At 43.9% G+C, this 14,830-nt stretch overlaps 1 protein-coding gene across 1 annotated transcript in view; it reads left to right on the top strand.

The window, feature by feature from the left end:
• LOC110521535 (glypican-5) overlaps positions 1 to 14,830 on the top strand; it is a 145,122-nt gene that overhangs the window by 41,587 nt on the left and 88,705 nt on the right. Inside the window, exon 6 of the mRNA XM_021599137.2 lies at positions 2,306 to 2,428. Coding sequence (XP_021454812.2) covers positions 2,306 to 2,428 — 123 coding nt within the window. The remainder of the gene's footprint in view (positions 1 to 2,305; positions 2,429 to 14,830) is intronic.

Raw genomic sequence — 14,830 nt, forward strand, 5'->3', positions numbered from 1 at the left:
AAGTTTGCTAGAGAGCATTTGGATGATCCAGAAGAAGATTGGGAGAATGTCATATGGTCAGATGAAACCAAAATATAACTTTTTGGTAAAAACTCAACTCGTCGTGTTTGGTGGACAAAGAATGCTGAGTTGCATCCAAAGAGCACCATACCTACTGTGAAGCATGGGGTTGGATACATCATGCTTTGGGGCTGTTTTTCTGCAAAGGGACCAGGACGACTGATCCGTGTAAAGGAAAGAATGAATGGGGCCATGTATCGTGAGATTTTGAGTGAAAACCTCATTCCATCAGCAAGGGCATTGAAGATTAAACGTGGCTGGGTCTTTCAGCATGACAATGATCCCAAACACACCGCCTGGGCAACGAAGCAGTGGCATGGTAAGAAGCATTTCAAGGTCCTGGAGTGGCCTAGCCAGTCTCCAGATCTCAACCCCATAGAAAATCTTTGGAGGGAGTTGAAAGTACGTGTTGCCCAGCAACAGCCCCAAAACATCACTGCTCTAGAGGAGATCTGCATGGAGGAATGGGCCAAAATACCAGCAACACTGTGTGAAAACCTTGTGAAGACTTACAGAAAACATTTGACCTCTGTCATTGCCAACAAAGGGTATATAACAAAGTATTGAGATAAACTTTTGTTATTGACCAAATACTTATTTTCCACCATAATTTGCAAAAACATTCATTACATTTTTTTTCTCATTTTGTCTGTCATAGTTGAAGTGTACCTATGATGAAAATGACAGGCCTCTCTCATCTTTTTAAGTGGGAGAACTTGCACAATTGGTGGCCACTCCTCAGTAAAAGGCACTTGACAGCCCGCTTGGAGTTTTCCAAAAGTCACATAAAGGACTCTCAGACCATGAGAAACAAGATTCTCTGGATTGATGAAACCAAGATTGAACTCTTTGACCTGAATGCCAAGCCTCACGACTGGAGGAAACCTGGCATCATTCCTACAGTGAAGCATGGTGGTGGCAGCATTATGCTGTGGCGTCACTCCCCCCTCCAACCTGACAGAGCTTGAGAGGATCTGCAGAGAAGAATGGGATAAACTCCCCAAATACAGGTGTGCCAAGCTTGTAGCTTCATATCCAAGAAGACCCGAGGCTGTAATCCCTGCCAAAGGTGCTTCAACAAAGTACTGAGCAGAGTCTGAATTTGTATGTAAATGTGATATTTCAGTTGTTTTTTATTATAAATGTGCAAAAAAAACGTGTTTTTGCTTTGTCATTATGGGGTATTGTGTGTAGATTGAGGGGGGGAAATTATTGAATCAATTTTCAAATAAGGTTGTAACTGAGGATGTATCAGCAACATTGTAGTTACTCCACAGTACTAACATAAATGACAGACTGAAAGATGGAAGCCTATACAGAATAAAAATATGTCGAAACATGCATCCTGTTTGCATTAAAGTAATGTAATACTGCAAAAAAATGTAGCAAATAAATAAACTTTTTGTTCTGAACACAAAGCGTTATATTTGTGGCAAATCCAGCACATCGCTGAGACCACTTCATATTTTAAAGCGTGGTGATGGCTGCATCATGTTATGGGTATGCTTGTCATCGGCAAGGACAAGGACGTTTTTTAGGATAAAAATAAACGGAATAGAGCTAAGCACAGGCAAAATCCTTGGGAAAACTTGGTTCAGTCTGCTTTCCAACATTCACTGGCAGACAAATTCACTTTTCAGCAGGACAATTACCTCAAACATAAGGCCAAATATGCACTGGAGTTGCTTTTCAAGATGATGTTGAATATTCCTGAGTGACCTAGTTACAGTTTTGACTTAAATCGGCTTTAAAATCTATGCTAAGACTTGGAAATGGCTGTCTAGAAATGATCAACAACGAGCTTGAAGAATTTTTAAAAGAATAATGGGCAAATATTTTACAATCCAGGTGTGCAAAGCTCTTAGAGACTTATCCAGAAAAACTCAAAGCTGTAATTGCTGCCAAAGGTGATTCTAACATGTATTGACTTAGGGGGTGGGAAACTTATCTAATGAAGTTATATTAGTGTTTCATTTTCCATCTCTTTTTTAAACCACTTTGACATTACATAGTATTTTGTGTAGATCGTTGACTAACAAAATTACAATGAAATCAATTTTAATCCTACTTTGTAACACAACAAAATGTGGAAAAAATCAAGGGGTGTGAATACTGTCTGAAGGGCACCTCAATGAATATACATTCGATTCTATGATATTGTGGTTATGATCAGCACCCCCACCCTCTCTCGTTCTTCCCTCTCCCCTCTCTGTCTCCCTTTTCCTCGCTCTCTCCTCTACCTCAGAGAGTTTATGGGCTATATCCAACGCTACAGGTCCTTCTTCTCTGCGTTGCCAGAGATGCTTTGTGAGAGTGAGATGGTGGTGGATGACTTCACCTGCTGGAGCGGGGAGGATGTGGTGGAGAGGTAGGAATGGACCCTTTCTATTGGTCTACATCTGTGTCTGTCACACTTAATTTAATTTAAAAAAATGAATTATATAGTGTCATTGACTGTACTTTTGTTTATGTGTAACTCTTTGTTGTTTTTGTTGCACTGCTTTGCTTTATCTTGGCCAGGTCGCAGTTGGAAATGAGAACTTGTTCTCAACTGGCCTACCTGGTTAAATAAAGGTGAAATAAAAAAATAAAAAAATAATGGGCTTAGCCTTTCTGTTACGTTCTCTATACAGGTCTTGTTGCCCATTAAAAGAGAGAGGTTCTTTTGAATCTTTAACACATGATGTCAATACACATTAAGGCAAGTCACATGACTCTTTTCTATCCCATTAAGATAAATTCAAGTAATTGATGCTAACATAAAAACACATTCAACCAGGTTAAAAACAAATCAGATATCCTGGTCAAGCCCTTATTGACATCTGAGGGCATGGATTCTGGGTTTAAGGACCTAGAAGAGTCCACGAATGTCTGGTGTAAGAAGTTTCAAACCAGTGAGGGTGCATGGGGATAATGAGTTTAACCAGGGGGCCTATAGACATTTGGATGCCATGGATATTGGGAGCATGTCCCTAGACCTTTGGAGTATAGTGTGTTCATTTATAAAATTCTAGAGGCCATTCTCATGAAAATTACATTGGAAACTTTGGAGAAGCACCTTCCTAAAAACACACATGTAGAAACAAGCGTTCAAACACACACACACACACACACACACACACACACACACACATATTCTGCCACTCTGTCCTATAATAACGTTGGTCATCCTGGTTACTGTTGAGTCGGATAAAAAGCCCATACAGCATGGACCACAGTGTAAACTGTTTTGTGTACTTATCTGACCACCCATTCTGACCAGCTCTCCTTGAATGTTTTGGGCTGGTGCAGAACAGCTTCCCCTCCTCTGTTGTGGAGTAGGCAGAGAGGCCCCATTCACCTAGGACTCCTGGGCTGGAACTGTGCTCCTCCACTATCACATTTAGGCCTCTGTTTTGTCCGCCTTTCAGCCAATTGAACTGTTTTTTTTCTATTCTTGTTGAATTCACTGGCCATGAAGGGGTGTTGGAGCCAGCGGAGAGTGTTTTTTTGAATCGCTTTGGGCTGGGAGTGCTGGTGGGGGTTGGTGTGGTCTCCCCTAAAGAACCACGGAAACCATGTTTTTTATAATACCAATAGCATTCAATCCACTCCAGTATTGTGTGTGCTAATTTGTTTGTTTAGTGGTTGTCTATAACTAATACTGTATCAACAAACAAAGGGCCCTCCCACCGGATGTCGATTAAGGCAGCCCCCTGCACCTCTCTGATTCAGAGGGGTTGGTTTAAATGCGGAAGACACATTTCAGTTGAATGCATTCAGTTCAACTGTCTAGGTATCCTCCTTTCCTTTCCTTCCCTATGGGAGGCCAGCTCCCCTCAGCCCACTCCAAGCTCTTCTCTATCCTGGTACCCCAATGGTGGAACCAGCTTCCCCCTGAGGTTTGGACAGGAAAGTCCCTGCCCATCTTCCAAAAGCACCTGAAACCCTACCTCTTTAAAGAGTATCTTAAATAATCCACCTCCTCACCTCGACCCCCCCCCCCATCCCCCAAAAAAGAAAGAAATAAAAACAAATACAACTCCTGAATCATCACTTGTACTTGAACCCCCCCCCCCCCTTTGCTGATAACTACTTTATTGAGAAAAAGTGTACTTACTATGCCTGTGATGTGTGGTTGTCATATCTAACTAACTTTAAGTCACTGGCTAAATGATTAAAATGTAAATAGTAGGCTTGGGCTCGATTCAGTTAAAATTCCAGTCAATTCAGGAAGTAAACCGAAATTCCAATTCTCTTGTTGGTTTGTTGTGGGCTAGGGAGAGACAGAGGGGGTTCACTGGGGCTCCTGTGGGCCCTCTGTGTGGCACTATTGAAGGCCCCAGGCCTGGTGGCCATTCAGGCTTTGTGAACCTTGCAGAAGAGCAGAGGGGGGCCTCCTCCTCCCCTCCTAATGTACCTGCTGCCCCCCCACCAGGGACCACTGAGAGAAGGGTCTGTTCTCTGGCCCTCTGGGGCTGCAGCCTGGAGCCTGGGGCTTGGAGCCTGGCGGCTGGAGCCCAGCCAAGCGCTGTGGAATAGGAGGGCACAGAGACACTGGGGCACAGCCACTCTGCTGACCTCTTTACAGTTTCAATTCACTGAACCCCGCCGTGCACCACACCACTCTCCTGTTTGACCCAATTCACTTACTGACAAATGCCTTAGCTTGTGTGGTTGCTTATGTGTTACCAGAAAAAGAAAAGTCTCTTTGCTGTGTTATCTGTCCTGAGACAGTTCTGACATTGTCTCTGTATTTTATTTATATATTTTTACATTTTCTATTGAACCTTTATTTAACTGGGCAAGTCAGTTAAGAACAAATTCTTATTTACAATGACGGCCTACCCCGGACAACGCTGGGCCAATTGTGCTGGTTTGAATTCAAACCAGGAACTGCCTCTTGCACTGAGATGCAGTGTCTTAGACCGCTGCGCCACTCAGGAGCCCCATTAGGTGTTCTTATAGATTGGTTTAACCCTCTCATGGTATGTAGGCAGGCATCATATATCACTTAACCAGAGTTCTCTGCATCTAAGAGTCAAAACAATAATTACAAGGATTTAAATTCAAGCATCACATGAGTTTGGATAGGTGCCGTGAATAACCTCTTCTCATACTGTACTAATGCGGTCTCTGCTACCCACCCCACATTATGGGGAAACACTGCCACCTAGAGGATGTAACTAAATCAAATCAAATTTTATTGGTCACATACATGTGTTTAGCAGATGTTGTTGCGTGTGTAGCGAAATGCTTGTGCTTCTAGTTCCGACAGTGCAGCAATATCTAACAAGTAATATCAAACAATTTCACAACAAATACCTAATACACACAAATCTAAGTAAAGGAATGGAATTTAGAATATGTAAATATATGGACGAGCAACGTCAGAGCGGCATAGACTAAGATACAGTAGATAGTATAGAATACAGTATATACATATGAGATGAGTAATGCAAGATATGTAAACATTATTAAAGTCGCCAATAATGTCAAGTCTGTGTATGTAGGCAGCAGACTATCTGTGCTAGTGATGGCTATTTAACAGTGATGGCCTTGAGATAGAAGCTGTTTTTCAAACTCTCAGTCCCAGCTTTGATGCACCTGTACTGACCTCGCCTTCTGGATGATAACGGGCAGTGGCTCGGGTGGTTGTTGTCCTTGATGATCTTTTTGGCCTTCCTGTGACATTGGGGGGTGTAGGTATCCTGGAGGGAATGTCATTTTTCCAAGATGGCGAGCAGTACAGACATTGTTTGTCGTTCTCCCATGTAAATTTTGTATTTTTCGTCTTTTTTGTAAAGATTTCAATATATTTTCAATCTCTTTTTCCATTTTTAAATTAAATATACCTTCCGGCAACCCGCCTCACCCAATGTGATACGTACCTGCTATTTTTAGACCTTATAGCCAGAACCTCCATCAGAAACTTGCCATCAGAAGTTAACCAGCTAATTAGCTACTAGCTCTTTAGTAATTGTTAGCCACTGCTAGCGGCCTTTACCTTTAGCACAGACACCAGACGCTTTTAGCCTGGATAACACTTGCCAGCCTGCCAGTCTGCACAGCGCGTTATCAACCCTGAGCATATCGGACTGTTTTTCTCCACTACAACATTGGATTCCTGCCGTAAGCCCTGGACCATTGCTCCTGATCATTGCAGCTAGCTAGCTGCCACCGAGTGGCCCAGCCCCAAAGCTAGCCTTGAGCCAGGCCCATCTCCCGGCCTGCTCAGTGGACCCTATGATCACTCGACTACACAGCTGATGCCTCCCGGACTCTTCACTAACACGACTAGAATCCACTACACCACCGGATTCTTGCTGTAAGTTCTGGACCTTTGCATCGGATCATCGCTGCTAGCTAGCTGTTATCGAGTGGCTATAGTGGCTAACGCTATTGTCCCGAAGCTAGCAAAAGTTATCCGCGAGCCAGGCGCATCTCCCGGCTAGCAAACAAAATTACTCCATTTACAATACCTATTTGAACACCCTTTGTCGACACGGAGCCCCGCCGTTCCATCACGACTGGTCTGCCGACGTAATTCCATCTGTTGTGCCCTCAATCGGCCTTTGCCGGACGTCAGAGCAGACGCTTCTACTAGCCCCGGCCTGCTAACTTTTTTTGAATGCCGTGTCTCCCGCTTGCTAGCGTAGTAACGACTACCTAGCGGCTTCCCTGTTTCATCTATTGCTGTTCACTGGACCCTATGATTATTGGCTACATAGCTGATGCCTGCTGGACTGTTCATTAATCACGGTACTCCAGTTTGTTTATTTTGTTTATCTGACGGCCCCAGCCTCGAACTCGGGCCTTGTGTGTAGTTAACTGACCCTCTCTGCCCATTCATCTCCATTTTACCTGTTGTTGTTGTCTTAGCTAATTAGCTGTTGTTGTCTTACCCATTGTTGTCTTAGCTGGTTCTCCCAATCAGCACCCGTGATTGCTTTATGCCTCGCTTTATGTCTCTCTCTAATGTCAATATGCCTTGTATACTGTTGTTTAGGATAGTTATCATTGTTTTATTGCACTGCGGAGCCCCTAGTCCCACTCAACATGCCTTAGATACCTCTTTTGTCCCACCTCCTACACATGGGGTGACCTCACCCAGCATAACTAGTGCGTCCAGAGATTCAACCTCTCTTATCGCCACTCAATGCCTAGGATACCTCCACTGTACCCGCACCCTACCATACTGTGTATATTATGCCCTGAATCTATCCTACCACGTCCAGAAATCTGCTCCTTTCATTCTCTGTCCCCAACGCACTAGACGACCAGTTTTGATAGGCTTTAGCCGTACCCTCATTCTACTCCTCCTCTGTTCTTCGGGTGATGTGGAGGTTAACCCAGGCCCTGCTTGTCCCCAGGCGCTCTCATTTGTTGACTTCTGTTACCGAAAAAGCCTTGGTTTTACTCACTGCTTTAGCACACTCCGCCAACCCTGATGTCCTTGCCATGTCTGAATCCCGTCTTAGGAAGGCCACTAAAAATTCTGAGATTTCCATCCCCAACTACAACATTTTCCGTCATGATAGAACTGCCAAAGGGGGATGAATTGCAATTTACTGCAGAGATAGCTTGCAAAGTTCTGTCTTACTTCCTAGGTCATTGCCCAAACAGTTCGAGCTTCTACTTTTAAAAATTAATTTCTCCAGAAATAGGTCTCTCACTGTTGCTGCCTGTTATAGTCCCCCCTCAGCTCCCAGCTGTGCCCTGGACACCAAATGTGAATTGATTGCCCCCCATCTATCTTCAGAGTTTGTTCTGTTAGATGACCTAAACTGAGATATGCTTAACACCCATAGCGGATGCAGGCAATGAGGCAGAGATTGCTGAGATCCTGATTGAAAACAGCAGAGGTGTATTTGGAGGGCAAGTTGGTCAGGATAATATCTATGAGGGTGCCCATGTTTACGGATTTAGGGTTGTACCTGGTGGGTTTCTTGATCATTTGTGTGAGATTTAGGGCATGTAGCTTAGATTGTAGGACTGTGTAACACACTAAAGCCCCATATAACACCCACCACTGCAACCTGTATGCTCTCGTCGGCTGACCCTCGCTACATATTCATCGCCAGACCCACTGGCTCCAGGTCATCTACAAGTCTTTGCTAGTTAAAGCTCCATCTTATCTCAGCTCACTGGTCACCATAACAACACCCACCCGTAGTACTCGCTCCAGCAGTTATATCTCACTGGTCATTCCCAAAGCCAACACCTCCTTTGGTCACCTTTCCTTCCAGTTCTCTGCTGCCAATGACGGGAACGAATTGCAAAAATCGCTGGAGACCTATATCTCCCTCACTAACTTTAAGCATCAGCTATCTGAGCAGCTTACGAATCACTGCAGCTGTACACAGCCCATCTGTAAATAGCCCATCCAATCTACCTACTTCATCACCATATTGTTTTTATTTACCTTTTTGCTTCTTTTGCACACCAGTATTTCTACTTGCACATCATCATCTGCACATCTATCACTCCAGTGTTAATTTGATAAATTGTAATTACTTCGCTACTATGGCCTATTTATTGCCTTACCTCCTCACACCATTTGCACACACGTATATAGACTTTTTCTATTGTGTTATTGACTGTACGTTTGTTTATTCCATGTGTAACTCTGTGTTGTTGTTTGTGTCGCACTGCTTTGCTTTATCTCGGCCAGGTCGCAGTTGTAAATGAGAACTTGTTCTCAACTAGCCTACCTGGTTAAATAAAGGTGAAATAAAAAAATAAGTTTGCCCCCAGTGATGCGTTGTGCAGACTGCACCACCCTCTGGAGAGCTCTGCGGTTGTGGGTGGTGCAGTTGCAATACCAGGCGGTGATAGAGTCCGACAGGATGCTCTCTATTGTAAAAGTTTGAGGGTTTTAGGTGCCAAGCCAAATTTCTTCAGCCTACTCAGGTTGAAGAGGCTGTCACGCCCTGGCCATAGAGAGGCTTTTATTCTCTATTTTGGTTAGGCCAGGGTGTGACTAGGGTGGGCATTCTATGTTCCTTTTTCTATGTTTTTGTATTTCTTTGTTTTTGGCCGGGTATGGTTCTCAATCAGCGACAGTTGTCTATCGTTGTCTCTGATTGAGAACCATACTTAGGTAGATCTTGCCCACATGGGTTTTGTGGGTAGTTTCTTTCTGTTTTGTACCTGATGGAGCTGTTTCGGTTGTTCTTTTTTTTACTTTGTATTTAGTGTTCAGTTATATTACGTTAAAATGGACACTTACCACGCTGCCTTTTGGTCCGATCTTTCCTGTTCCTCAGATGAAGAAGATTGTTAGAGGTGCTGTTGCGTCTTCTTCACCACACTGTCTGTGTGGGTGGACCATTTCAGTTTGTTTGTGATATGTACGCAGAGGAACTTAAAACATTCCACTTTCTCCACTGCTCTCCCATCGATATGGATAGGGGGGTGCTTCCTCTGCTGTTTCCTGGAGTCCACGATTATCTCTTTTGTTTTGTTGACATTGAGTGACAGGTTATTTTCGTGACACCACACTCCCAGAGCCCTCACCTCCTCCCTGTAGGCTGTCTCGTCGTTGTTGGTAATCAAGCCTACTGTTATGTCGTCTGAAAACTTAATGATTGAGTTGGAGGCGTGCATGGCCACGCAGTCATGGGTGAACAGGGAGTACAGGAGGGGACTGAGCACACACCCTTGTGGGGCTCCAGTGTTGAGGATCAGCGAAGTGGAGGTGTTTTTTCCTACCTTCCCATCAGGAAGTCCAGGACCCAATTGCACAGGGCGGGGTTCTGACCCAAGGCCTCGAGCTTAATGATGAGTTTGGAGGGTACTATGGTGTTGAATGCTCAGCTATAGTCAATGAACAGCATTCTTACAGTACATAGGTATTCCTCTTGTCCAGATGGGATAGGGCAGTGTGATGGCAATTGCATTGTCTGTGGACCTATTGGGGTGGTAAGCAAGTTGAAGTGAGTCTAGGGTGGCAGGTAAGGTAGAGGTGATATGATCCTTGACTAGTCTCTCAAAGCACTTCATGATGACAGAAGTGAGTGGTGGCCATCTTGAAAGCATGTTGGGACAGCAGACTGGGATAGGGAGAGATTGAATATGTCCGTAAACACACCAGCCAGCTGGTCTGCGCATGCTCTGAGGATGCGGCTAGGGATGCCATCTGGGCCGGCAGCCTTGCAAGGGTTAACACATTTAAATGTCTTACTCACGTTGGCCACGGAGAGGGAGAGCCCACAATACTTGGTAGCTGGCCACGTCAGTGGCACTGTGTTATCCTCAAAGCAGGCAAAGAACGTGTTTAGCTTGTCTGGAAGCAAGACGTCGGTGTCCACGACGTGGCTGGTTTTCCTTTTGTAGTCTGTGATTGTCTGTAGACCCTGCCACATACGTCTCTTGTCTCAGCCGTTGAATTGTGACTACACTTTGTCTCTATACTGACGTTTTGCCTGTTTGATTGCCTTGCGGAGGGAATGATTACTCTGTTTGCATTCTGCCATATTCCCAGTCACCTTGCCATGGTTAAATGTGATGGTTCACGCTTTCAGTTTTGCGTGAATGCTGCCATCTTTCCACAGTTTCTGGTGAGGGTAGGTTTTAATAGTCAGAGTGGGTACAACATCTCCTATACACTTCTTGATAAACTCAGTGACCGTCTCAGTGTATACGTCAATATTATTCTTGGAAGCTACCTGGAACATATCCCAGTCTGCGTGATGAAAAGAGTTTTGAAGCGTGGATTCCAATTGGTCAGACCAGCGATGAATAGTCCTTAGCACGGGTGCTTTCTGTTTGAATTTCTGCCTATAAGAAGGGAGGAGCAAAATGGAGTTGTGGTCAGATTTGCCCGAAAGGAGGGCAGGGGAGGGCCTTGTATGCATCCCAGAAGTTGGAGTAACACTGGTTGAGTGTTTTTCCTGCGCGAGTACTACAGTCGATATGCTGATATAATTTAGGTAGCCTTTTCCTCAAATTTGCTTTGTTAAAATCCCCAGCTACAATAAATGCAGCCTCAGTATATATGGTTTCCAGTTCGCATAAAGTCCATTGAAGTTCCTTGAGGGCCGTCGTGGTATCGGCTTGAGGGGGGATATACACGACTGTGACAATAACCGAAGAGAATCCTCTTGGGAGATAAAACGGTCTGCATTTGATTGTGAGGTATTCTAGGTCCGAGGAACAAAAGGACTTGAGTTCCTGTATGTTATTGCAAATACACCATAAGTCGTTAATCATGAAACATACACCCCCGCCCTTCTTCCCGGAGAGATGTTTATTCCTGTCGGTGCGATGAACTGAACTCCGACAGTATATCCCGAGAGAGCCATGTTTCTGTGAAACAGATTATGTTACAATCCCTGATGTCTTTCTGGAAAGAAACCCTTGCCCTGATCTCATCAACCTTGTTATCCAGGGACTGAACATTAGTGAGTAATATACTCGGAAGCAGTGGGTGGTGTGCGCGCCTTTTAAGTCTGACTAGAAGACCACTCCGAATTCCTCTTCTCCACCAGCATTGTTTTGGGGCGGCCTCTGGAATCAGTTCAATTGCCCTGGGTGGTGCTAACAAAGGATCCGCTTCGGGAAAGTCGTATTCCTGGGCATAATGCTGGTAGTGTTTGTGAGTTACGGCTGCTCTGATATCCAATAGTTCTTCCCGGCTGTATGTAATAACACATAACATTTTCTGGGTTAACAGTGTAAGCAATAATACATAATAAAACAAAATACTGCAAAGTTTTCTAAGAACTAGAAGCGAGGCAGCCCTCTCTGTCGTCTCCATCTTGAACCATCTTGTATCCATGTGAAAAAACACCAAACATTCCTTCAGGTCACCAAAGGTGACAACATCCATTACTCCAAACTTTCCCATACTGTACTGTTACGCAGTTGCACTATGGATAAAACTGGAGCAACATTGTGTGCATCCGCAGGTATTTTCTCTACAGAGGTCTTCCTCTAGGACTCCCATATTAATATATACCATTTATCAGCCACTTTAAACCCTAAGTGACTTACAGACATTTTTTTTTGCATGTGGGTAGTCCCAGGAATCAAATCCACGATCCTGGTATTGCAAGAGCCATGCTCTACCAACTGAGCTACATAGGACTACACAGCTACAGAGGACCACATAGCTACAGAGGACCACATTAACATAGGACCACATTAGCTGAGACTGAGGCATCACATTCCTGTTTTACTTTGACATGTGGTATCTACTGTATTAAGATAAACTCTACACTCAACAGCAGTGAGCACAGTTTACTATTAGTCTGTAACTACCATATTAAGGGACATGGACCACTAGAGAGCAGTGTTGTAGCGGCCAAGCCTAAACGTGTCCTCTGTTTTTGTCCCAGCCAGCCAGGCAGGTATGATGACAGCAGCAGAGTTCAAACTGGGTTAAGAATGTCCAATGAGGTCAAGTGGCTCAGTATGGGTTTCACAGGGAACTGTTTTTGTCTGATGAACCCAAAAGGAAGTGAATGAGGTGGCTGTTCAGAGGATATATTGAATTATTTGCTTCCAGGCTCTCTGTAGTCATAGTGTGTGCTGTGGCAGACTGTAATTGAGTCCCCAATCACTACTGATCGTGTTCCCACAGGGAGGCTGGGGCCAAGGTGCCTTCTGACAGAATCTGGGCTGAGTTGACTTACTGCTCACTGCCTCTGTTGTTGATGTTGTTCTCATCTCTGCTGCTTCACTGGAAGCTGACTGCCATCAAATGGGCTTCTCATGGGAGAGTCCTCTTGCGTTGTGTGTCTGTGTTAGTGAGTTTGGGTTGGGGGGATGAAAGCACAGAGACGGACATAACAGTTATCAACTGAAAGCTTCAGAGTACAGTGTCTCTTACATAAGTCTGTAATTCTAGACCACACAGGTCATTGGTCAGATTCCAGGTTAGCGGTAATTGTGAAATAGTTTGCGCGCTCACATGCTCTAACATCTGATACCCTGTTCCTCACCTCCTGACGTTCTCTATTACTCCCATCAGGTGCATGACTGTCATCTTTAACCTTGATCCTGGGGATGAAATGTGGATGTCAAGATCAGTTTCCTGTCTGTTCCCCTTGTTTCCTTCTCCCTTATTCAGCCCACAGAGCAACACCCTAGCAGAAAATCTGGAATAACATAGGCTTGGGGAGCACATAGAGGGAAAACAGTGGTAACCTAGTAACGCCACCATGGAAAGCGTAGTTCTTACAGACACCAAAGCCTGACAAAAGACTATTCGCTGTCTCAGGTATCAAGGTCATTTATCCTATTGACATGTTAGAGACTCGTCTCACATGCATAAATTAGTCTACAGTTCGACACTGCCCACTGGGAACACCACCTCATTTCAATGTGGAAATGTGGGTAATTTTTGGTTGATGAGAATGAGAATTCAACCTTTATTCATCCTCTCCAAAAAAAGCCAGGAGTTTATTGAATTATAACTATGCTGCCTACAGAGTGGCTTTACTTTGCTCATCGCGTTGTAGCGACTCCTCGTGGTGGGCCGGGCACCTGCAGGCTGACTTCGGTCGTCAGTTGAACGGTGTTTCCTCTGACACATTGGTACGACTGGCTTCCGGGTTAAGCTGGCGAGTGTTAAGGAGCGCGATTTGGCGGGTCATGTTTCGGAGGACGCATGACTCAACCTTCGCCTCTTCCGAGTTGCAGCGATGAGACAAGATCGTAATTGGATATGATGAAAAAGGGGGGTCAAAAATCTAACAATTTGGTGTGCTTTTAAATGCTTGTAAGTGCAGAGATAACATACTTAGATTACAACTAAATCAAAAATCAGACATTGTTTGGAATTTGGTTGTACTTTTAGATGCTTGATAGCATAGTGATACATTGTATTTATTTATCACTACACTATCAACCATCTAAAAGCACAACCAAATTCCAAACAATGTCTGATTTTTGGTTTAGTTGTAATCTAAGTATGTTATCACTGCGCTTTCAAGCATTTAAAAGCACAACAAAGTTCAAATGGGAATACAATGTCAGATATTTTGTATTTGTACAACAACTTAATGTGTTATCACTGTGCTTCATCTAATAGCACAACCAAATGACCTGGATTGTAGTTGAGATTTTCATTAAAAATACATAGTTCAAGTGATCAATGCTGGTCGAAATTCTACACTGATTATTATAGCAATTGTGAAGATCTCCACAGATCTACGAACTTTGCATGCTATGTTGAACATGCACACTTTCTATAATTACATAAGAAGACATTAATAGTTACAGTAACCTCAAAATGTGGCAGTGGATGTGTTATTCACTTTAGGTTGAATAAATACTGTTACATTAGTTTGTAACGTAGCCTTAACGTTAGGCTGTATTACCAAAGTAATTGACAACGCAACCAAACATCAACATTTAACTTCACTAGGGTAGGGGGCAGCATTCGGAATTTTGGATGAAATGCATGCCCAAATTAAACTACCTGCTACTCAGGCCCAGAAGCCAGGAAATGCATATCATTTGTATATTATAAAACACTCTAAAGTTTCCAAAACTGTTAAAATAATGTCTGTGAGTCTATCAGAACTGATATGGCAGGCGAAAACCCGATGAAAATCCATCCATGAAGTACTATTATTTTGAAAGGCTGTTTTTCCATTGAAAGCCTATCCACCATACAAAGACTTAGGACCCAGTTCACGATCTCTTTTGCTTCTTCTACATGTGGCCAGTCTGTAGGCATTGTTTCAGTTTTTTACTCTGAAAAATGAGGGAGATACAGCACTTTCAATGAGTGGACAGTGGACATTTCCAGACATGAGTCCAGCGTGTGATCGGGAGCGCG

This window comes from Oncorhynchus mykiss, chromosome 30, assembly GCF_013265735.2.
Source record: "Oncorhynchus mykiss isolate Arlee chromosome 30, USDA_OmykA_1.1, whole genome shotgun sequence".
Classification (NCBI taxonomy): Eukaryota; Metazoa; Chordata; class Actinopteri; order Salmoniformes; family Salmonidae; genus Oncorhynchus; species Oncorhynchus mykiss.